General features: G+C 36.3%; 1 protein-coding gene across 5 annotated transcripts in view; it reads right to left on the bottom strand.

The window, feature by feature from the left end:
- The window catches only part of LOC150082988 (uncharacterized), a 1,785,507-nt gene that overhangs the window by 991,653 nt on the left and 769,291 nt on the right, over positions 1-24,563 (bottom strand). For all 5 annotated transcript variants that reach the window (XM_090377722.1, XM_090377724.1, XM_090377725.1 and 2 more), the window contains 2 exons: positions 18,077-18,341; positions 12,260-12,445 (listed from right to left, as the gene is read on the bottom strand). In XM_090377722.1, coding sequence (XP_090233848.1) covers positions 12,260-12,445; positions 18,077-18,341 — 451 coding nt within the window. The remainder of the gene's footprint in view (positions 1-12,259; positions 12,446-18,076; positions 18,342-24,563) is intronic.

Genomic DNA, 24,563 nt, shown 5'->3' with positions numbered 1-24,563 from the left:
ACACAACATGGTTTTATGTGACCTTCAGAGTAAGTTATTTTGTTACAGCTACTCATGAGCGAGATGTAGGGAATAATTTTGATATAATTTATTTGGATTTTAGCAAGGCATTTGACTCAATCCCTCATTAGAGGCTACTGTATAAGCTGGAACATGCTGGGATTACTGAAATTATAAGATGGATTGCAAGGTGGTTGCAGGTAGAAGGCAGAGGGTTGTGATTAATGAATATTCTTCAGATTGATGTAACATTAAAAGTGGGGTTCCCCAAGGATTGGTTCTTGAACCACTGTTATTGATTTTTATATACAACATCAATAAAGGAATAAAGGGCGTGATGTCAAAATTTGCAAATGATATAAAGATTGGGACAGTTATTACTGATCAGTGCCAAGCACTGCTCCTTCAGGATACCTTGATCAGGTTTCAGGAATGATCAGAAAAGTGGCAGGTATGATTTAATGCAGCAAAATACAAGCAATTACACTTGGAAAATAGCAACTCCAAATAACTTATACACTGGGTGGGATAAAATTAAAAACAGTAGAGGAAAAAAGGGATCAGGAAGTTACGATATGGGCAGAGAGGAAAGTTTTCTGAGGAGTGTAAACAGGTGGCTAGAAAAGCTAATGGTGTCATATTGATGATTTATCAAACATCACATAAAGTAAACTGGGTACGAGATATGAAATACATATACCATAATCTCAATATTGAAATATATATATATATAAAAATGTAAACTTCATAACATAATCGGTGCATAGTGTTATTACTGCATTAGGATATAAGTCACGTGTACTACTTTTAATTATATTGAATTTGAATCGAAACCATGCCTAAGACCAGAGCAGCAAAGCTTAAGGCTCAAGGTAGTGGGAGTGCCATCACTCAGAGGTGAACTAAGGGGAGGGGGTTATCCTCGGAAGAATCACAGCTTTATGAAATGTATGGCTCCTTAGATATTTATAGACCAATCAGGAATGAGACATGATATTGCCAAGGGGAGGGAAGTCTTTGTGTGTGTGTGTACTTAATGTAAAAGTGTAGGATGTTGGGTACCAAATCAGCATTGTTATGTGCCTTTATGACAGCTTGTAGAACAGGATGTATGCACTTGAAGGATTTAAATTAGATGGGCCCATCAAGCTCTCACTGCCCACATTGATGCCAGAGCTTACACTTGATCATCAGGCAACAGTGGCAATCCCCAAGGCAGAAATCTCTGGTCCCACAGGAGATAGTTACTGTCGGTGACTCTATTGTTAGGCAAATGAAAAATATATTGTGCAAAAAAAATTGGTGGAATAGGACTAAGGAATGTTTGAGGGGGGGGGGGGGGGACTTGATAACGTTGTAGAGCAGATATTATCTTTTAAGGGCACAAAATGTGATATTGTTGTACATGTTGGCACCAATGACATTAAGAGTAGGAGAACTGCAGACTTACTTAAGAAGTACAGGTCAAAGTTGAAAAAAGTCACTAGTTAGCATTAAATCTAAAAGCATCTACAATTCTACCCAGACATGATAGGATGGAGTACATGGTGCCAGCCTTGTCAATCAATCTGGCCCCTGGAGAGGTTGTGCAAGGTTCATGATGTAGAATTTTTCTCAGCATGATCTGTGCTTGTTAACAGAAGAGACTACTTCTATATGGATTGGATACACTTAAATAGGAAGTGTGCAAGAATATTTGCTGATGCTATCGAAATAATGTTAGGTGGTTCAGAAAACTGCTAGTTTAGGGGAGGTTCACAGACTAATAGATTAACAGTAGCTACAGGCAGAAGTAAAAGTGATTATTGCACTGCTTCTACTGGAATCAGCAGCAGCACGGATAGCAAGGTGCTGAGGATTTCTAAAACTGCTGGAAGTCATCATGGAACAAGTAAATACATGGGCTGTGCAGGGGTAACTAAGAGTAAGAACAGGTGAATGTATACTTGCATGTACAGCAATGCTAGGAATACAGTAAATAAATTGACACTAAGGCGCCTCCGGTGGGAAGGAGCAGCAGTGCATAGCACACGCTTCTTGATTAGACCGGGGTTCGAGCCTGTCACCACCAAATATGGAGGATGCGGAAAGGTCAGGGAATGATCACCGCATATCCAGGAGCAATATGGCCTTAGTTGCTAATGCTCCTAAAAACCAAATAACAACAAGAAATGGACACTAAGTATTTTGGCCTCGTTAAATAAAAAAGTATGTTTTTCGTTAGCGCCATGAAAGGGTAATTCTGATGCTGCTGAACGAGAAGGGGCCACATGTTGATTAACATGAATATTCAGAGGAAAATGCGTCGAACCCTGGTAAGACGAGTCACAATCACCACAAGAAATGTTGTACACCAGATCATTAATTTGTGTTGCAAACAAGGAAAGGACTGAGCGATTGTTCAGTATAGTGTGTAATTTCCGTATTGGCCTGGCCACAATTTTAAATTCTGTATCTTTAAAGAATCTGTTGAGCTGTTTGTGCCACTGTTCAACATATGGGACAGAAATAAAGTATTTTTTGACATTACTATTATTGGTTGGTGAAGTATTTTGTATCCCATCCTTAGTTTGTTTGTTGTTTGTTATTTGGTTTTTAGGAGCATTAGCAACTAAGGCCATATTGCTCCGGGATATGCGGTGGTCATTCCCTGAATGACCTTTCCGCATTCTCCGTATTTGGTGGTGACGGGCTCGAACCCCGGTCTAATCAAGAAGCGTGTGCTATGCACTGCTGCTCCTTCCCACCTGGCTACGGAGGCGCCCTATCCTTAGCTTGTACCCTAATTCAGTTTATTGTAGCAAGGGGATAACCCCTGTTTAAGAATCTGCTAGTTAATATCTGTATTTCTGAGCCCAAAGCAGATTCCATTGTTGAATATTTGTAGGCATTTAGAAATTGATTAAAGATAATCGATCTTTTGTAGGTGAATGGGTGATAGCTGTTCTAATGTAGAAGCATACCGGTGTTTGTAGGTTTTCGATAGATGTTAAATTGGATTTTCACACTTGCTCAAGACTCGAATAAAATCTTCATGCTTACTCGGGACTCGAATAACTCGAAATCAATCTTACAGTTGCCTTAGGTATTGTGAAATATGAAAATCGCAATACCTAAGGCAACTGTAAGACGGCCTTTGGTGGGCAATAATGGACACCTCGTTTAAAACAAGATATTGAGCTTCTTGAAATAGTCCAAAGATGGTCAACATGCATGGTGATATCAGCTAAAGGGCAATCATAGGAGGAAAGACTTTGATTATTTGGGCTATTGAGCATAGCAATGAGGTACCTTAGAAGGAACCTGATTGAGATTTATAAGGATCTGAGATGGGCTAGTAAAATGAAGGCAGGATTTTCACTGTTAAAAGAATTCCAGAACTAGAAGCCATAAATTCAGATTACAGGGGAAGAGGTTTAGAATAAATTACAGGAAATTTTCATTTAGCCATGAGTTGTTGATTAGTGAAAAGAGTTTTGAAGAAATTCAAAGGTCAACTGGATAGTTGCCTATGTAATAAAGAATATTTTGAACAGGCCAAGAGTAGGAAATTTTCTTCTTGTTCAAATGGTAGTCAAGCATTCTGGTTTCTTAACAAAGCTATTGACTGCAACTTTTTCCCATATCTGTACCCACCTCTGTCAAAACCAGATGGTTCTAGTGCCACTTCAGTCAAAGATAAAATGACCTGCTGGCATCCTATTTTTCTTCCAACTTGTGTATTGATGATTTGATAAACTACTTCCTACCATTCTTAGTACACTTCGTTCAATGCCTCCTGTGGTCTTCCATCAAAAAGATGTCAGAAAAATTTTGATCAATCTTGATGCTAAGAAAGCTCCAGGTCCTGATGGTATTTCTCCACTTTTTCTCAAAACCTGTGCTCCTGAACTTGTTCCTGTTCTGTGTCGCCTTTTTTTTTTTTTTCACTTTTTTTATTCTAAAGGTGTTTTACCTTCTTCTTAGAAATCTGCTCATATCCAGAAAGTTTCTAAAAAGGGTGGCAAATTACTTTCAACCAATTATCGTCCAATTGCAATTACTTCTACTCTTTCTAAAGTAATGGATAAATCAATTAACAGCCAACTCTTAAACTATTTAGAAACCTTCCATCTGATCAATGATCACCAGTATGGATTCCATCAGTGTCGATTCTCTGGTGATATTCTGGCTTATGTTATCCATCTATTAACAAGTTCAATATAAAAGTTTGCTGAAACTCAAGCAGTTGCTTGATATTTCAAAGGCTTTTGATCATGTTTGGCATAAAGGTATTCTAAATGAGCTCCTATCTTATGGTTTGCCAACTGTTTTTTGTAATTGGGTATCCATGTTTCTTTCTGACTGTTTACTGTGGGTGATGGTAGATGGCTCTGTCTTCTTACTTCTCCACTAATGCTGGTGTTCCCCGGCATTAGTGGAGAAGTAAGATTTAGTCTATCCATAGTTTTGCTGATCCATAGTGGAGAAGTAAGAAATCTTATCCATAGTTTTGCTGTTGATAGCACATTATATTCCACCGTCCAGTTTGAGATACCTTCCCTGCACAAACAGCTTCAACTTCTTGAATATCCCCTAAAAATTCCTTAAATGCTGATCCCAGATAATTCTTCAGTGGGGAAAAGATAACTTAGTTGATATAAAATAAAAGTAATGCTCTCAGCATTACTTTTCTTCTGTTCACTCTGTACAAATCGCAAATCCACCCTAATATGGAATATTGTTGGGGCAGTGCCTCCAAAACCTCTCTCTCAGGTGTCTAGATACCATTCAGAAGAGGGCAGTTAGGTTAATTAATGACTCATCTCGAACAGAGTCTCTCCACTCTATCTCATAGACATTCTGTTTCTGCTGCATGCCTTTTCTATAGATACTTCCATGGACACTGTTCTTCTGAATTTGCTTCTATAATTCTCACTCTCTCTTCCAATGCAATCCAAACACATACCACAGCCAGTCAACATCCTTTTACTATCCAACTTCAAACTCACAGAGCCAACTGTTATTCCTCCTCATTTATTCATTCAACTTTCGTTTTCTTGAACAAACTTCCTTCATTCATATTTCCTGAAAATTACAATCTGCAGAAGTTCAAATCTAATGTCAACAAATATCTTCTTTCATCTTCCAAAAGTCAATATTAGAAGAAGAGAAGTCAATAAGCCAATAAGAGAAGTCAGTATTAGAAGTACTTATTTTACAAAATTTTAGTGACCACAAGATGATGCCATGTATTAAGCATTAGCATTATGAATAGACAGACTGTCATTTTTTGCTTTCAACTCATCTTTGAAATTCACAGATCATAAATATAGTTTTCATACATTTTTTTCTTTATCTAATAGTGCATTAAACTTAGTTCTAGTAGAATATTTATTATCATTCTTACAAAATTCTAATAGAACTTTACGTTTTTTTTGTATGATGATACTTATCCTTAGTGTTGGTTATTTCTGTCTTCACAGGTGGACTCTATCTGCAATTTTTTACTGTTTTTTTTCATTGATTTTTTGATTCCTTTTTAAGCACATTAGAATAGATGCATAATGTGCATATTGCCTTAACCATGTCCACTCATGTCTATCCATCTGTCCATCCATATGTAATAACTTGGTTCCTAGCAGATGGATTTCCATGAAATTTTATATTTCGACATGGTTAAGGTTTTAGCTCTATCTGGCTTCATCCCAAATTTCATTAATATTGTTTTCATTAAAACCAAGTCTAATTTAGAATTCAAAATGCAAATCTACAACAAAATGAATTCAATAATCAGACATACTTTGGAAAACAAATGACTAGACAGTTAAGGTAAAGAAACCCTGCATGAGAAGCACGCAAAAGTTCGATGAAATTTACCAGTAAAAGTACTTTGCTGTAACGGCATTTGTATTGTTACTCGCTTGGTAAACAGACAGTGGGTGTTATCGGTCTGGAGTAGAAGTTGAATACCATGGGAGCTTGAACCCCCCCCCAAAGTGGAGGGGGGAGGGGTTACCTGACATTTTTTTCTTTAGAATCACTAATTAAATTAACTAATTGAATCGCAAACAGAGTCATATTGGAAATTCTGGCGTCATAAAAAATATTCATAACGTAGTTTCACCGGTAAACTTTTTAAAAGTTTTCCATGCTTCTCATGTGGGCTTCCTTTGCTTTTTTTTTTTCTTAATAAACAATTTGTCCACCAGTGATTCTAAAGAAAAAAGGTCAGGTTACTCCTGTTTACCGAGCAAGCAACAATACAAATGCCATTACGGCAAAGTACTTTTACCGGTAAATTTCATCGAACTTTTGCGTGCTTCTCGTGCAGGCTTTCTTTACCCTTGCCGACTAGACAAACTCAGCTAAGGCTACATAACATCACATCAAAAGCAGTTCTTAAATATGGAAACAAAAACTGCATTTTCAAGTAAAGAGATAGACAGCAACTGAAGGCCACACAGGTTCTTATGACCACTTCTGGGTATAATAATGCCAGATTTAAAGAAAAACATAGACATAAGAGAACAACTAAATGTAACAAATATAATAAATGAAATCGATTGTCAGAAAAATTTGCTTAACCACTTTCAAAGAATAAATAATAGCAGACTCCCACGACAAGCTCTAGATCGGTGTTTCTCAACCTTTTTTTTACCATGCCCCCACCTAAGTCTTTCTAAAATTCTGATGCCCCCTATGTAATGCTGGGAAACACCGATATACATATTTTTTATATTCAAAAATTGAATTATTCCCTAAATGAAGCCTAATTACAACTTGTTCAGGACACAAGACTTAGGTTTTAGGAAGAAATCATTAGGAAATTATTAAGAAAAAAACAGTAAGTAAATTTTCAAAACATATAATAGACAACTAAAATTCAAGTACAAAATAATTTATATGAAAGATTTTTCTATAATATTTTAATTTTTAGTAATTATTATTTAATTGTTTAATAATTTCAACATTCCATGTGAAGTCACTTCTAGATGAGTGCACTAAGTTTAGTGAGACCCTTGTGCTTGATGCAGAGAGATTTTATACTGGGCTCCAATTTAGTCAGCTTCAGTCTCAAGTCTCCCCATTTTGTGATATCCAGTCGATTTCTTTTCTTTAGTAAAAAATCATTTATGGCACTAAATCCACATTCAGCTAAATATGAAGATGGAAATGGTAACAATAGCTCTCTTGCAAAGTTGGTTGAATTTGGGTATTTAATTTCTGTTTCATCACAAAGCCATGCCATCACTCCTTTTATATTAAATAAAGTTTTAACTAACTCATCATTTTGCATTTCTGAGAGTTCTTCTTGGTACTGCATTGATACATCAGACAAATCCACTAACATTGGTTGCATCATCCAGGTTGGAAAATCAATTTGTTTTAAATCAGAAAACCTTTCTCTTAAATTAGCGGACAGAATTTTCAGATGATCGACAATAACAAGTACAGCGGTATCAGTCACTTCACATTTTTGCAGCCAACGAAACTGTTCAATTTTTTACAAATATATTTTTGACATAATTCAATAAATGTAATGAAACCAAATATCTTCGCTTTTGCATCGACGAGAGTTTTATTTGTTCCTTGAAGTTGTTTATTTAATATATTTAGCTTTTCAAAGATATCGGCTAAATAACTCACAAATGCTTTACCATCAACCATTAACAGATGCTTCATTTCAGGTTTGTCACTTAAAAAGTCACTAATAGTATCAAATAGTACCATAATCTTTTCAAGCAGTTCCCTTTCCAGAGCCACCTTACTTCAGTGTGAAGTAAAAGTCTCACATGGTCTGCATTTTGTTCTTCACAAAAAAGCTTGAAGAGACGCTCACATTTGGCATTAGCTTTAATAGCATTGACACACTTTATAACTGATTTAATACTTCATTAAGAACAGGCGAAATATTTTTAGCTACCAAGTTTTCCCTATGAATAACACAATGCACAAGAAGAATTTCTGGATTCTCATCTTTCATTAATTTTAAGCAGCCATTTTTCTTGCCCATCATATTAGGAATACCATCTGCAGCACAAGATTTTATATTTTTCATTGGTATATTATTGTCATCTAAGTAATTTTTTAGCTTATTATATATATCTTTGGAGGTAGTGGTGCTCTCTAATGATTTACAGAATAACATTTCTTCTGCAAAATTACCTTTATCAATATATCTTACATAAGTTATCAGTATGGCTTCACTGTCTCTCAAAGTTGATTCATCCATTTGCACTGAGAATTTTCTTGTTTTCAGCTTTCCAACAAGTTGTATTTCAATATCTTCACTCATTTCATCTATTCTTCTGCTAACAGTTTTGCTATTGAGTGGCGTAGCTTTCACGTCTTTGTCATCTTTTTCCAGAACTGTTTTAAGAAATGCTGATATTGATGGTTTGATTAAATTCTCTCCTATAGTATGATTTTTCTCAGATTTAGCAATGAGTAAAGAAATTTCATAACTAGCCTCAAGAGTACGATTGACAGTTGCAGTATGAGCAAAAACAGACTTTAATGTTGCTCTTTTTTCAAAATTCTTCTTTAAAGTTTGAAAGTAATTTAAATCTGAATTTACATGAGCATTATGTTTCGCCTTCAAATGCGCCTCAAGATGACCTTGCTTCATTGATTCGTTGGTCAAGCATTCTTGGCATAAAAGACAAAAAGGTGACCTTTGATCGTGGACAGCGGGTATGAAACCAAATTTTAAGTATTCCTCTGAATACTGACGAACTTTTTTTTTACTTGCACTACTCATTTTACTGTGCAACTGAAAGAAATAAATATAAGATAAATCAAAAACTAAAAATAAACTATGCATTAAAGTTAATTTAATTTTATTTTAATATATCAAAATTAATTATTAGTATGCTTTTTGAATGAATAAATCACACAAATTACTGAATTTGAGCTATTAAATCTGTGGTCTCTGTGAACAAGCAGATAAGTCTAATTTGTCAAAAATTAGATAAGTGCACTATAATAAAGTATTTATTATTTACTATTATGTGACATGCAGATATCTTCATTATTGTAGTTTTAGCGTGAGTAATAAATACTTGTATATATTCGGATATATGCATGTTTATATGAGAGTGTGAAGTTTATTTTTCCTCTCCTGCAAATTCGAGTTTTTGGACTTATTTGCTTATTTACTGAGACCACAGAAATATACATATATAACAAATACATACCATTGTGTATCACGGTTCTTCATTAATAATAATTCTGTGTGCAGACAAAGTAATTTTTTATTTTAATCTGAGATCGCCAAACCTATCCAAATGTACAGTCACGATGCCCAAACGAGCGTTTGTATGAAAGGAATTACCTATTTCATATAACATGCGGAGTTTGTGGTAGGCTACAGTAGACAACCACTTTGCTTGCGCATTGCACATGCCATAAGCAATCGTCCAATACAGTACGTACTATTCCTTCACTAGGCATAGTAAGCAATATTCTCTGAGCAAACTGTAGTTGATATATTTGACCTTTACACAATCTACAAGGGGCTCTGCTATCAAATTAAAAAAGGTATTCCAGCAACGATCCTGGATATAGAACTCTCACTAACTATGGATATAAAGCAGGAGAAATCTCGATGTCTGAATAAACTCTTCAATGTATGGCAGACCAGATGGGATTCTTCTACTGTAGGGGTTGTAACTCAGAGTTTTCTTCCGGAGGTAACCTTTGCAACCACTAAAAATAATGCCCGATGGTTCTCCCTCAGCCTTAAATCTTCCTTTCTCCTTACCGGACATGGTTCTCTAAATGAGAAACTGCATACACTGGGACTCATCAACACTCTCTACTGCTTTTGCAGACAAAGTGAAAGTTGGAAACACTTGCTTCTGGAGTGTGTACATTACAACGACATCAGAAGCTGTCTCCAGAATAAGATCCAGGACTTCCCACCAGCAGATCTGCATCAACTGATATGTACCCAGAACAACCTCGAAGCCTTCCAGACCTTTGCAGCTGAGGTATTTGCCTGGAGGAGGACACTGATCGCAAATCACCGATGTGGAAATGCCGATCATTAACAATTCCAATGCCAACTGAAAGTCACTCCTACTGACTTTTTTTTTTTTTTTTTAACCTGCTTTCTGCACTGTTTCCGGGTCCTACCCTAGAACTAGGAGCAGCCTTAGCTCACCTTTTCTTCTTTCTCGCTCTGTGCAGGATAGATAACCACTCTCCCATTTTTTTTTTTTTCTCCCTTACTCTCTCTCTCTGCTGGCACCCCGACTTACATCTTCCTCTTCACTGTAGCCAGGGTGTGGGATTAAAATTATTTATTTATTCTTTAATTATTTTTATTTATTATTATTTTTTTTTCCATTTACTTAGCTTCATTTTTTTTTTCCCCTCTAACCTGCGTTCTGCACTGTTTCCGGGTCCTGCCCTGGAACTAGGAGCAGCCTTGGCTCACCTTTTCTTCTTTCTCACTCTGTGCTGTGCAGGATAGATAACCACTCTCCCATTTTTTTTTTTTTTTTTTCCCCCATTTACTTAGCTTCATTTTTTTTTTTTTTTTTTTTTTTTTCACTCGCGCTCTGTTCTGACACCTGGGATTTGGGCTGTCATTGGTGCCAGACAGCTCTCTCTTTCTTTTTTTTTTTTTTTATCACAGGGAATTTATTTATTTATTTTATTTTTTATTATTATTTTATTTTATTTTTTTTATTTATTTAATATATTTTATTTTTCACCACGGGGAATTATTATAATTATTTATTTATTTATTTATTATTATTATTTTTTTTTGTTATAATTATTATTTTTTATTTTTATTATTATTATTTTTTTGCACCACGAGAAATATATTTTTGTTTTTGTTTTATTTATTTATTTACTTTTTATTTATTATTTTATCATTATTATTTTTTTTTTCCCTCTCTGGAGTGGACCCCCAGAGAAATCTGGCCCACCTTTTGGCAACATCAGGTGGTTCAGAGTCTCATATCGAGACAGTACGTGCTCCATTGGGACTGGCCCACCTTCCCATGGTGTGGATGAGTACCCAGAATCATCTGTCCAGGTGACTGATGCTTCTGGGTAGTCAAGAGGCCAGAACAGAACAACAGAATACACACATAATATACACAAACCTATGTCACACACATCCGGCCCATTTGTAGTGATACTGTTCTTCACAGAGATAAGGCGCCTCCGTAGCCAGGTGGGAAGGAGCAGTAGTGCGTAGCACACGCTTCTTGATTAGACCGGGGTTCGAGCCCGTCACCACCAAATACGGAGGAAGCGGAAAGGTCAGGGAATGACCACCGCATATCCCGGAGCAATATGGCCTTAGTTGCTAATGCTCCTAAAAACTAAATAACAAACAAACAATCACAGAGATACGAGGCGGAGATGAACTCACGTTCTAGGAGCCGCCCTTTACAAAAACACATGTCCACATGTAGTTGATATTACTCCAAACTTTCAAGTGCGGCTCTATAGAAAGTACAACATTTAACGAATGCTTATTCCAAATTGAGATACCAACAATTCTTCTTTTGTACAAGTTAAATCATAGTAGGCTGTTGTTTTAAACTGTAGACGAGCAATTTTTGAATCCCCCCCCCCAAACAATCAAATTTCCCCCATGTGGGGCATGGGACCCACGTTGGGAAACACCGCTATAGATTATAAACCTATATGAAGAAGAAACTGCGGATGACTAAGAAGCAGAAGATGGAGAGACCAAGCTCATATTGAGAGCTAGGAACACACTTTCTAAAGCCTGACCCTAAACTATTAAAAGAAGTTTTAAGTTATGGAAAGTACAGTATGTTCTGTTTTTCCCAGGTATTTCTGATAAAGGCACATAAAAGAAATAAGTTTTAAGTGCTGATGGTGGTGGTGGAGGCAATATGAACAATTTGCTGCTTAATTAGCTAGTCATGGCTCTGGATACCAACTACACATGTAATAAATGTATGAACATTTATTTCATTGTAATTAAAATTATCAATCACCAATCAATAACTGTGTTATTTATATTAGTAATTTTACTTAACATGAGAATGTTTCAAATATATAACTTTAGTGTTGACAGGTTCTCAACAAATGATTATAATTCAGTAGTGTTATTTTAGACCAAAACTGTGATAGTTATCAAGCTGAACTAAAAATTCAAATTTCAAGTAAAAAAAAAAATGCACAATAAATAATTCATGTAGAATTTTTTTCTTTCAATTAAATTTATCTACAAACACACATTACAATTTTTTTTATTAAATAGGAATGAAAATTTACTTCATACCTTCATCTTCAGTTCAGTTACATCATATTTCTGAAGCACATCATTCCAGTATTCACTAATGTTCAGTTTACAGAGCAATCCATTTTTTTCACTTGCATTTATTGATGGAATTTTAAAGCTATGCTCCAACTGTTTTTCATCACAAAAGATATTACTCCACTGCTCTGAACTGTCTGGAAAATTTGTCTAGAAATAAAGATATAAAAATAAATACAAAAAAAAACATTTTAATTAAATTAAATAGGATGCATGCAAATAGAAACATTAGGGCACAAGGCAATTTTATTATAACTATACACTTTTTTTTTTTTTTTTAATTGTTGCTATAAAACAAGGCAAAAATACAAAATATCAACACAGTTTATATATAGAGTGTCACCAACAGGTTTGGTCTGGTAGGCTATTTCATGGCCTGACTGTGAAAATCATTATAGAGCTGTGCTCCTGAAATTTAATGAATATTGTATCTCACCATGATATCCACTGCCTGATAACACAGAAGGGCAGTATTCCTCAGTGTGATGTGGAATCCACACTTTGATTCCCTGTTTACATTGGTTCACACCTGGATTGGTTCACCAACAGTACACCAGGTTAAATTTTTGTCAGTCTGTGTGAAATGGGTATATACCCAGGCAGGTTATCAACAGTCCCAACACTGAGGAGGTGCAAACAGAATTAGTTGTTGCAGAATAACAAGAAAGAAAGCTTGTGACAAGCATCAGTGATCTAGGATTATATATATATATTTAATTGTTTCAAAAGAAAATTATGTAAAATCGGAAAAAAAAAAAAGCCCATGAACTGAAATTCACTGGCATTTTTTTCAGTTACACATATTAGCTTTTCCAATACTGTATTGGCTTTTGCCAATACAGTATTGGAAAAGCTGACCACCTTAATTAATAAATTAATGAATTCACAAGGTTTTTACCATACAGCCTCTCCTATTGTGCCTGGCCCAAATTGCAGAGATACTGTTTTTCAACATGGTTTTGCTGAAAAAAACAATGTGTTTTTTTTTTTTTAACAAAGCATAAACATATGACCAATACACATAAACAAATAGTAAAGCTTGATGGAAATTAATATCAGACTATCGCTAAGTCTTTCTCCTCACATCTGATTCAAATTACCAAAGGGTTGCTCACACAGAATTGGTCTGAGAACTGCAGAGCTATAAGCTTCTCAAATAATGTGTTAAAACTAAATGAACATTTAACTGGCCAACTTCTCAGAAAGTTCCATAGACTAATTCACTTTATTTCAACAGGCATTTTTTAATCATCTTTCCTCTGTATATTCAAACAAAATATAGAACACATGAGCACAAAGGTAAGACATACATAACACCATCTGACAGCTGTAAAATATAAGCAGAAGTAAGAAAACACACCAGACAGCAAGGCCAAGAGAGGAGAAAGCCAAATATAAGTGATATTTGCCTTTCTTCTCTCTTGGATATTTGCCTTTCTCCTCTCCTCTCTTTTTTATTGGAAGGGAAGCTCAAATTACCAATAGTCAAGTAAAGTTGCTTAACCATTGGTAGTTTTGGCTATCCTTGATAAGGATAGCTATATGAAAAATGAAATATAATAAGACAAAAAACAAATGAAAACGTGAACCAACAATAAAATAAGTATATCTTAATACAGTACATTAATTAAATAATATAATAATAATAAAGCAAATAATGATCATAGCAAGAAATAATATTTATATAAATTCCAGATCTACCGTATTTCCTCATGTATAAGATGCACCCTTTTTCTAAAAATTTGGTGTTTAAAAACTGGGTGTCTTATACAGTGGTTGTAGATTTTTTTTACTTGCATTTCCCGCTTTTTCGCGCTTGTTGTCTTTGCGCTCATTGTTTTGCACTTGTTACCGGTATATTAGGTTACATTTTGCCACGTTCTGCCCAGAAATGGCTCAGAAAAGATTTTTGTGCAGTGCTGAATTCAAGTTAAAAGTGATCTAGTTTGCAAAAGTGAATGGAAATCGTGCTGCTGAATGTAAGTTTGGTCCTCCTCCAACTGAGAAAACAATCCGAGATTGGCCACGGGAAAAAGAAACCCTACTGAAAACGCCACGGCAGAAGAAGGCCATGAGAGGCAAGTCAGCAAAATGGCCTGATTTAGAGAGGGAATTGAAGATATGGATTGAAGAGCAAAGGGCAATTGGAATTCCTGTGTCCACAAAGATGGTTCAGCATGAGGCAAGAAGAACTGCTGATGAAAAAGAAGTTACTGATTTCAAAGGAGGAGACCAGGTGGGCTCTTACGCAAACCTGCCCTATTGGTGCTTGATCAGTTCAGGGCACACAACAAAAAACACAAAGAAGATTGCTGCAGAGCAAAAAACAAAACTTGGCGTCATACCTGGAGGCTTGACATTCCAGCTCCAACCACAATGTCAGCATTAACAAACCCTTGAAAGCTGCCATGAGAGACGAATGGAACCAATGGATGATGAAGTCTTCTGGGGACAATTTGACACCAGCAGGAAGAGTGAAGAAACCAACTATAGGAGAAGTTTTTACCTGGGTGAAAAGATCCTGGGATAATATCAAGGTTGAGATCATTGTCAAGTCATTTAAGAAGTGTGGCATTTCAAATGCCATAGATGGAACTGAGAACGAAGCAATATATGAAGACAGTGATTCGTCATCAGACAGATGAGGACAAGCTAATGGATGGGAGTTTTGACAGTGATGAGGAGTTGTATGAATTTTATGATGAATAAAACTTGAGTTCAATAACTTTATGTAATACATTTTGTTTCAAATTTCGGGCCCCAAAATTAAGGTGCGTCTTATACATGGGTAAATACGGTAATTAACAAAGCTTTTAATGCACTAGACACAAAACATCATTAGGGTAGCTGAAGTACAAGTTAGTGCAAACATATCATATTAGTATGCAGCTAAACTCTGATTAGCACAAATATGCAAAGGCAGCATTATTTAAGTTATATCTCATATTGTGAATACCTTCACAAGTTGCCACGATATTACACTACTTTGAATAAGTAACGCTTCACCAAAGGAGAAGACTGTTGTTACTTATTCTCAGTGGATACCTACTAGGGTACCTACCACCACCCAAGGGTACCTACTAGGGTACCTACCCACCCACTGGGTGGTAGTATCCGCTGAGAATAAGTAACAACAGTCTTCTCCTTTGGTGAAGCGTTACTTATTCGAAGTAGTGCAATAACATGGCACCTCATTGTGAAGGTATTCACAATATGAGATATAACTTAAATGATGCCACCTTTGCATATTTGTGCTAATCAGAGTTTAGCTGTGTACTAATATGATGCGTTTGCACTAACTTGTACGTTGTCTAAATCTCTCGCAACCTGAGACTAAAGCCCTTAACACATTTCGGTAGCTGAGGTCTAATGGTAATATATGCAAATTCAGTTGTGCACATTAGAAGATCAAGCTTGAACATTGCATAAAAAGTGCATGTCTCATTGTTGCACTGGTACATCAACTCTAAAAGAGTTTACAGTTTCATTTACAACAAAACTATAAATCTTCTGGCCTTGAACATTCACAGGCCAATGGAAATACCATTACCCCCCCCCCCTCCCATAATCCTCAATGAGCTGTGGGGTAGGATAGGATCACCGTAAAGTGGATACAAAGCCCCCCGCCACACAGAAAAAAATAATCAAATAATTAACATTACTTGTAGTATCTCTAGATTTTGGTAACAGTCTGAGAACGAGCATTTTACTTTGTCCTCCAACTCTTTTTTTTTTTTTTGTACTGAACCATTTACTAAAATTAAATGTTTTCATATGTTATATATAACTTGTATTTATTACTTTTATTCTTTATTTTTTTGATTGCTACAATTACAACACAAACAGAGTCCAAGGAAGCTTTCATCATTATGGCTAAGGGTTTGCTTACTTCCTTTAATATAACTGGGTAGATCCCATCCACCCCAGCTGCCTTCCTTGTATCCACAATTTCTCCTCCACTTTGCTCTCAGTTATTACAAAATCACTTAGCTCCCTAATAGAGTTTGATAAATTTCTGGCATTCCTTTCCTTGAATAACTTCTCATGTGTGAATGTAGATGCAGAATACTCATTCAATTATCAGCTACTTGAGCATGATCATCAATAGTCAACCCATCCATGTTAAGTGTTCCAATCTGATTCATCCCTTTCCTTCTAGAGTTCACATAAGTAAAGAACTCTTTGACACCAGCAGGAAGGAACTCTTTGACACCACCTTTGCTGTTTTTCTTTGCATCCTTTGCCAAATATTTCTCGTAATCTTCCTACACCTGCCAAATCTCCTTTGTGACTTGATTACAGACTAGCTTATAATGGCCATAGGCTTCTGTGTTGCCTGATAATTTCTATGCATCCCCTGCATTTCTCTTCTCTGCCACAAGCCTCATCAATTCACCTCACATACATTTAGGCTTAATCAGTTGATCCCACTGTAAATTTAAAAACTGTCTGAGACCACTGTAGTTAACTTTACGAAAACAACCCCCACCTCCCTTTAACACTATGGTAATTGCAGCTTTAAGTAAATCCCACATCAGTAGACTGAGATCACTATCACCTAGTGGTTCCATTATCTGCAAATTCCTAATGCATGTATCATCACTGCTGATAATCACATCAAGAGTATTAAAACTCCTTGTTGCCCATCGAACATGTTGCTGTAGAAAACAATCCTCCAATAAATCCACAACAGTCTTGCTAGCATGTGAATGACCAATCCACAAGTTTCAGTCAGTATCTGAAAAGTTAAAATACCCCATTACAAGACATTCTGATTTACTGGCTCTCTCTAATTTTCTGCACAATTGTTCATTGTACTCATCAGATTCATTAGGCCTATAACATACACCTACTCTCATTTTCCCTTTCTCAGTGCTTGTCACACCACACTGACTCAACATTGCATTTTCCAACAATGTCAATTGGATGCACTTCCTTAGATTTTTTGTCTTTCTTAACTAACAGCATAACTCCTCCTCCCTGTCCTGTCCTGTCTGTCCTTTTTGTACACATTGTACTCCTCAAATTCCAATGCTGCACTGCTTATATCCGTGTGGCACCACATCTCTCATATCTCAACAATATGCACTTTTGATGTCTTGACCAGCACTTCAAGTTCATCAAATTTATTTACTATACTCCTAGCATTGGTGTACATGCAATACACCTATTCACAATCAATTAACACAATCCATGTATTAACCTGTTCCATGATGACTCCCAGCAGCCATTGAAATCCTCACTACCTCGCCTTCCAGGCAGCTGCTCATTCCAACAGAAGCAGTAGCTACTGTTAATCTATTAGTCTGTGAATCCCCCCCCTAATCTAGCTGTTTTCTGACCCACTTAACATTGCCTCTAAAGCATCAGCAAATATTTGTGGATCCTTTCTATTTAATTGTATCCCATCCCTGTAGAAACAATCTCTCCTGTAAACAAGCACAGACCACGCTGAGAAAATTCTACCCCACGAGCCTTGCACAATCTCTCCAGGGATTGTGCAAGGAATTGATTGACAAGGCTCTCATCATACACTTCCTCCTATCATATCTGGGCAGAATTGCAGTCACTTTCAAATTTAACCCTAACTCACGACTTTTTTTTCAACATTGACCTGTACTTGTTATAATATAATAATAATATACAATAATGAATAGTTAAACAACCAATAATTAATGTTATTTTTTTTCTTTTGGATATTTACTATATTCCTTTTCATAATACAAAACTTAATAATGAAATAGAATTTAACAAATTCCACAAATATCTTATAATTCTTACCTTTCCTTCATAATCAAGAATCTCCAACAGAATTTGTGCAACTGGAGGGGATAGCCTGAAGATCAGCTGTGCAAATGCATAGAACTTTTCAGTTTCTTTTAAAATGGCAAAGACTTTATCATGGCTCTGATTACTATTACCATAATGGAAAAGTAGTGTAACTTTTTTAACAACCTCACTTACTTCAGAGAAGTAATTTTCTAATTTATCCATTTCATTCAGATTTTCCAGTAAGGGCAAAAGTACTTGTAAAATTTCTGTTACCCTGGAAAAGATTTTCAGTGATCATAATAAGTAACTACATTACAGGATTTATGAATGGAATTATAATTAAAATCTATATAGTGCAACAATATATGTTGAAAAATATTAAACCTTTCCAAAGTGAGGTCAAAGAACATATGTTGGCCATAGGATGTAAGATTTATGCTAGTAGATAGCTCGATGGAGTGAGTCTTGGTGTACTTTTGAAAATTTGTAGAAATTAAAACTTTATAGATAAATTTGGTTTTAAATATTCAAATTTGTTTTTATTTTGACTTGGCTGACCAAAATTAGGGAAAAATTATTAAACAATCTAATCACAATTTAATAAAAAAAACTCTATGTTGATGTGGTTCAGAAAATGGTAGCACCGACAATGTATCAAATAAAACCAATGTATTAATGAAATTCTCTATTCTATTCTAACTACAGACATAACAGCCTTAAATGGAAAAATTTTTCAGCAGAATGCCTCATGATGAATGACACAGTGAAATACCATCAAAGTTTTAAATCCAACTTGTATAACTTCCTCACAAATTTGCTCTAATATATCAGCCTTAGAACCATTCATTATTTTTCATTATCTTTTGTTACAGTGCTCAACATTTTCCAGTTCATTATCAAGCAAGAGAGAATTTCATTCACTTCAGGGCTCAGGAAAAAATTTAACCAGCAAAGCGCTTTTAAAAATGGATACCTCCAGTTCTTCATGATTTCATAAAAGCTGCATAAATTACAAGGATGAATGTCAACAATAGGTGGCAGTGACCACAGTGTATTATGTGGGATTTACTTAAAGATGTAACTAACATCAAAGGTAAAAGGAAGAGATTTTGCTTTCATAATACATACAGTGGTCTCATCTAGTCTTTACCTTCCATGCAGTAAGAACAACTAATGTTGTTATCAACAACAAATTCAAAATGGGAAGAATTCAGGGAAATAACCATAAAAGCTACAAGGTTTTTCATACCAACTAAGAAATACAGTTCAAAGCTTAGACCTAAATGGATGTCAGACAAACTACTGAGACATTAGCTAGCATTAGTGGAGGCATACGATGCAAGAAAGCAGTTTATGCAGCATCAGCCAAAAAAAAAAAAAAAAAACACCCCCATTTCACCCCTCCATTCATTCCAAATACCTGTCCAGCTCAACCTTAAATTTATTTAGGCTATCAACTTCCACAACAAAAGATGAAAGTGTTTCACCAATCAACTACCCGCTGGCTAAAGGCAAACTTCCGCACATCTAACCTAGAACTGTCTTTCTTCAATTTGAATTTATGTCCTCTCAGGTGATTATTCAGAGCAAGAGGAAGAATCCCATCAGCATTGAGCATGCTCAAACCATTCAAGTCTTTATACATCTCAATCAGATCACCTCACAGGTGCTTGGTCTCCAGACACAGTAATCTGCAAAACTTAAGCCTTTCTTTGCAAGAGTAACCCTTCGTTCCATTGACTAATCTTGTTGCGCTTCTCTGTACTTATTCCAACAGCTCTACATCCTTCTTTAAATGAGACCTCCAGACCTGTATACAGTACTCAAGATGGGGCCTCACCATTGCCATATACAAGGGGATAATCACTTTCTTATCCCTCTTAGAAAAATTCCTGTATATCATTGACAAGACACCATGAGCTACCCTTGAAGACTGTCTGCACTGCTCAGAAAACTTCATATCTGCCTACACAAGGGGATAATCACTTTCTTATCCCTGTTAGAAAAATTCCTGTATATCATTGACAAGACACCATGATTTACACTTGCAGACTGTCTGCACTGCTCAGAAAACTTCATATCTGCCTACACAATAATGCCCAGGGCCTTTTCATTCTCTACCAGTGCCAGTGTAGTACCACAGAGTTGATATGTTACTCTGCGTTTAGTGGTTCCCATTTGCAGTACTTTACATTTATCAATGTTAAACTTCATTTGCCACCTCTCAGCCCATTTGCTCAACTTTTCAAGTTCCTGTTACATCAGTGTACTGTCATTAGTGTCCTTAACAACACTGCCAACCTTTGTATCGTCTGCAAACTTGGACATTAAGCCTGATATACCATCATCAAATATCATTTATAAATACAGAAAACAAAAATGAACCCAAAACTGAACCCTGAGGGAGTCCACTAATAACATTAGTCCACAAAGAGCAGTGTCCATTGATTACCACTCTCTGTCTTCTCCCCTTCAACCATCCCTTTATCCATAGCAGCAATTTGTCTCCAATTTGTGCAGCAGTCTTCCACGTACAAAAATATCAAAAGCCTTTCTAAGAGCCAAATATATGATATCAAAGTTGTTCCCTGCATCCAGTTCCTTTGTGCCCACATCATAATATCCAATCAAATTGGTCAGACAAGCCTTCCCATTAACAAAACCATGCTGTGGCAGACTATAACTGAAGTCTTGTCTAGATGATCCTACAGTGCTTCTTTAACCAGGGCCTCCATTAATTTCCCTGGAACAGAAGTTAAACTAATAGGTCTGTAATTACTTGTGTCTCCCTTTGATCCTCCTTTGTGAATTGGGGTCACATTTGCACATCTCCAGTCCATGGGTACCTCTGGAGTCCAAGAAAGCTCTCATAATTATGGCTAAGGGTTTGCTTACTTCCTTTGCAGCCTCCTTAAATATAACTGGATAGATCCCGTCCACCCGGGGTGCTTTTTTTTTTATTTTTCTTCAACAATTTCTCCTCCACTTTCTTCCCAGTTATTACAAAATCAGCTGACTGCCAGAGTTTAATTCACTTCTGGCATTCCCCTCCCTGAATAACTCTGCATGTGTGAATGTAGATGCAAAATACTCTTTTAGTTTGTTAGCCTCCTGGGCAGGATCATCAACAGTTGAACCATCAATATCCAGTGGACCAATCTGATTCATCCCTTTCCTTCTTGAGCTTACATAGTTAAAGAACTCTTTGCTGTTTTCCTTTGCATCCTTTGCAAAAATTTCTCATAATCTGCCTTTGCCTGCCTAATCTCTTTTGTGACTTGGTTACAGACCAGCTTATATCTATCATAGGCTTCTGTGTCACGTGTTAATTTGTATGTATCCCATGCATTTTTCTTCTCTGCAACATGTCTCATTAGATCATATGACATCTATTTAGGCCTAAACCTTGAACAATATTTCTTAGTTGTTATGTAAAGCCTAGTAGCTTCCAAGATAAGTTCTTTGAATGCTTCCCATTTTGAATTTGCTGTTGATAACATCAACAGTTGATCCCACCGTATAGAATTTAAATACTGTCTTAGACCTCCATAGTCACCTTTATGAAAGCAAAAACCCTTCCCTTTACACCTGATGGTTGTTACCCCTTTGAGTAAATCCCACTTGAGCACATTGTGATCACTGCCACTTAGTGGTTCCTTTATTTGCAGATTCTTAATGCATGAAGAATCACTACTGATAATCAGATTAAGAGTATTACTCCCTCTAGTTTCCTTTCCGAACATGCTGTTGTAGAAAACTATCATCCAATAAATCCACAAAAGCCTTGCTAGTGTGTGTGAATGACCAACCCACAAATCAATATCTGGGAAATTAAAATCCCACCTTTTTAAAAGACTCTATGATTTACTGGCCCACTCTATTTCCCTGTACAATATTTTATTATACTCATCAGAGTCACTATGCCTATAACACACTCCTACTCTCAATTTTGATCTCCCAGTGCTTATGTCACACCAAACTGACTCGACACTGCACTGTCCAGCCATGTCAACTGGCTGCACTTCCTTGAATTTATTGTGCTTCTTAACTAATAGCATAACCCCTCCTCCCTTCCTATCCTGTCTATCCTTCCTGTACACATTATACTCCCCATATTCCAGTTCTGCATTCCTTATATCTGTGTGACACCACATCTCTGATATCCCAACAATATCTTTCTTTGATATTTTGACCAACACCTCAAATTCATCGAATTTATTTACCAACCTCCTAGCATTGGAGTAAACACAAGTATACATGCACCTGTTCCTTTTCTTAGCTACCCTAACACAACCCATGTGTTTACTTGTACTGCAATGACTCCCAGCAGCCTCTGAAATACCCTGCATCTTGTTTTCCAGGCTGCTGCTGCTTTCCAATAGCAGCAGCAGCCAATGCAAGATTCACTTTCACCTCTGCCAGCGGCTACTGTTAATCTATTAGTCCATGTATCCCCCAAGCTAGCAGTTTTCCGACCCATCTAACACTGCCTCAGTAGCATCGGCAAATATTCGTGCACCCGTTCTATTTAAACGTATCCCATCCATGTAGAAGCAATCTCTCCTGTTAACAAGCAGAGACCAGGATGAGAACAATTCTACCCCTTAAGCCTTGTACAATCTCTCCAGGGCCCAACTGATCAAAAAGGCTCTCATCATATACTCTCTCCTATCACGTCTGGGCAGAATTGCAGACACTTTCAAATTCAACCCTAATTCACGGCTTTTTTTTTCAAGTGACCTGTACTTGTTAAGTAATTTCCCTGATCTCCTACTCTTAATATCATTAGTGCCAACGTATACAACAGTATCACCTTTTGTGCCCTTAATAGATGATACCTGCTCTACAACATCATCAACCTTTGCCCCAGCAGATATCCCCTGGTCCTTTCCACCTATCCTTTTTACACAATATGTTTCCCGTTTCCCCTGACAATAGAGTCACCAACAAATACTAGTTCCTGTGGGACCAGTACATTCTGCCTTGGGTGTTGATGCTGTGTTGCATGATGATCAAGTGCAAGGTCTGGCATTGATGTGGGCAGTGAGAGCTTGATGGGCTCCTCAATTTAGATTCTTCAAGGGCATCCACCCTGTCCTTCAAGCGCTCATATAGGCCCATAACAACACTGAGTTGTTGCCTGATTTCCTTACACTCTTTATATCATGCACACACAAAGACATCCCCCATGGCAATCTTATGTTCCATACCTGATTGCTCCAAAAACATCAAACAAGCAGTGCATTTTAAAAGGCTGTGATTCAGAGGGAAACTGCCCACCTCAGTTCTCCCCTGAGCCACAGCACTCCTATTAGCTTGAACCTTTTGCTTTGCTGCTGTAGTCATGATTTCGATTCAATTTCAATAAAATTTCAATTTCAGTACAAAATTATAATCCTAAACTTATATTCCAATGCAGTTATAACACTATATATATATATATATATGTTTTTTTTTTTGTTTTTCAGTATCGAGTATTATCTCCGCGTTTTGTTATATACCTTCCGTATCAAGTTATGTATTAATTAATAATGTTACGTGTGTAAAATCTTAAGTCGTTCAATGTATTTAGTTAAAAAAGTACAATTTAATTGACAACGAAGTTTAACAAGATTAATAACTTTTAATGATTAATTGATAATATTATATACTATACTAAGTTAATGCTATCTTGTATGGGATATAACGTTATATAATAATTTAATATAACAATTTAGTGAATAAAAAGGCTGAATATAGCTAAAAAAACCAGCGTTCGTGTGAGCTGCAAAACATGTAAAACACATGGATTGGATACCCTTACCGATACCTAAGTAATAACTTACAAAATTGCTAGCGAAGTTAAAAATTAAACTAAGTATCATAACTAGGAGTATAAAGCTACTCTAGAAAATAAATTAATATGCCAATTTAAGTTAATAAAACAGAAAAAATTTTAAAAACTTCTCTATTATACGGAGGCGTAAAAACTTTGCCTGAACAGGCTACTCTCATTTCCAAATATGTGGCAGAGAAGAAAAATGCATGGTATGCACATAAATTATTAGGTGACACAGAAGTCTATAGTATGTATAAAGTAGTCTGCAGTCAAGACACAAAGTAGGTTAGGCAAGCCAAGGCAGATTAAAAGAAGTCTCTGGAAAACAAGAAAATCAGCAAAGATTTCTTTACTTATATTAACTGTACAAGGAAAAGGTTGAATCTCATTATTCCACCTGATATCTATGGTTTAACTGTTGATGATCCTGCACGGGTTACTGACAGGCAGAATATGAATTCTGCATCTACATTCACACATGAGGAATTGGCGCCTCCATAGCCAGGTGGGTAGCAGCAGCAGTGCATAGCACATGCTTCTTGATTAGACCGGGGTTCGAGCCCATGATCACCAAATACGGAGGATGCAGAAAGGTCAGGGAATGACCACCCCATATCCCTGGAGCAATATGGCTTTAGTTGCTAATGCTCCTAAAAACCAAATAAAGAAACAAACGTG

This window comes from Mastigoproctus giganteus, chromosome 7 (genome assembly GCF_048544385.1).
Source record: "Mastigoproctus giganteus isolate SK-2022 chromosome 7, ASM4854438v1, whole genome shotgun sequence".
NCBI classification, from domain to species: Eukaryota; Metazoa; Arthropoda; class Arachnida; order Uropygi; family Thelyphonidae; genus Mastigoproctus; species Mastigoproctus giganteus.
Note: the sequence above shows the minus strand (reverse complement) of the source record. Positions and strands in the feature narration are given on the sequence as shown.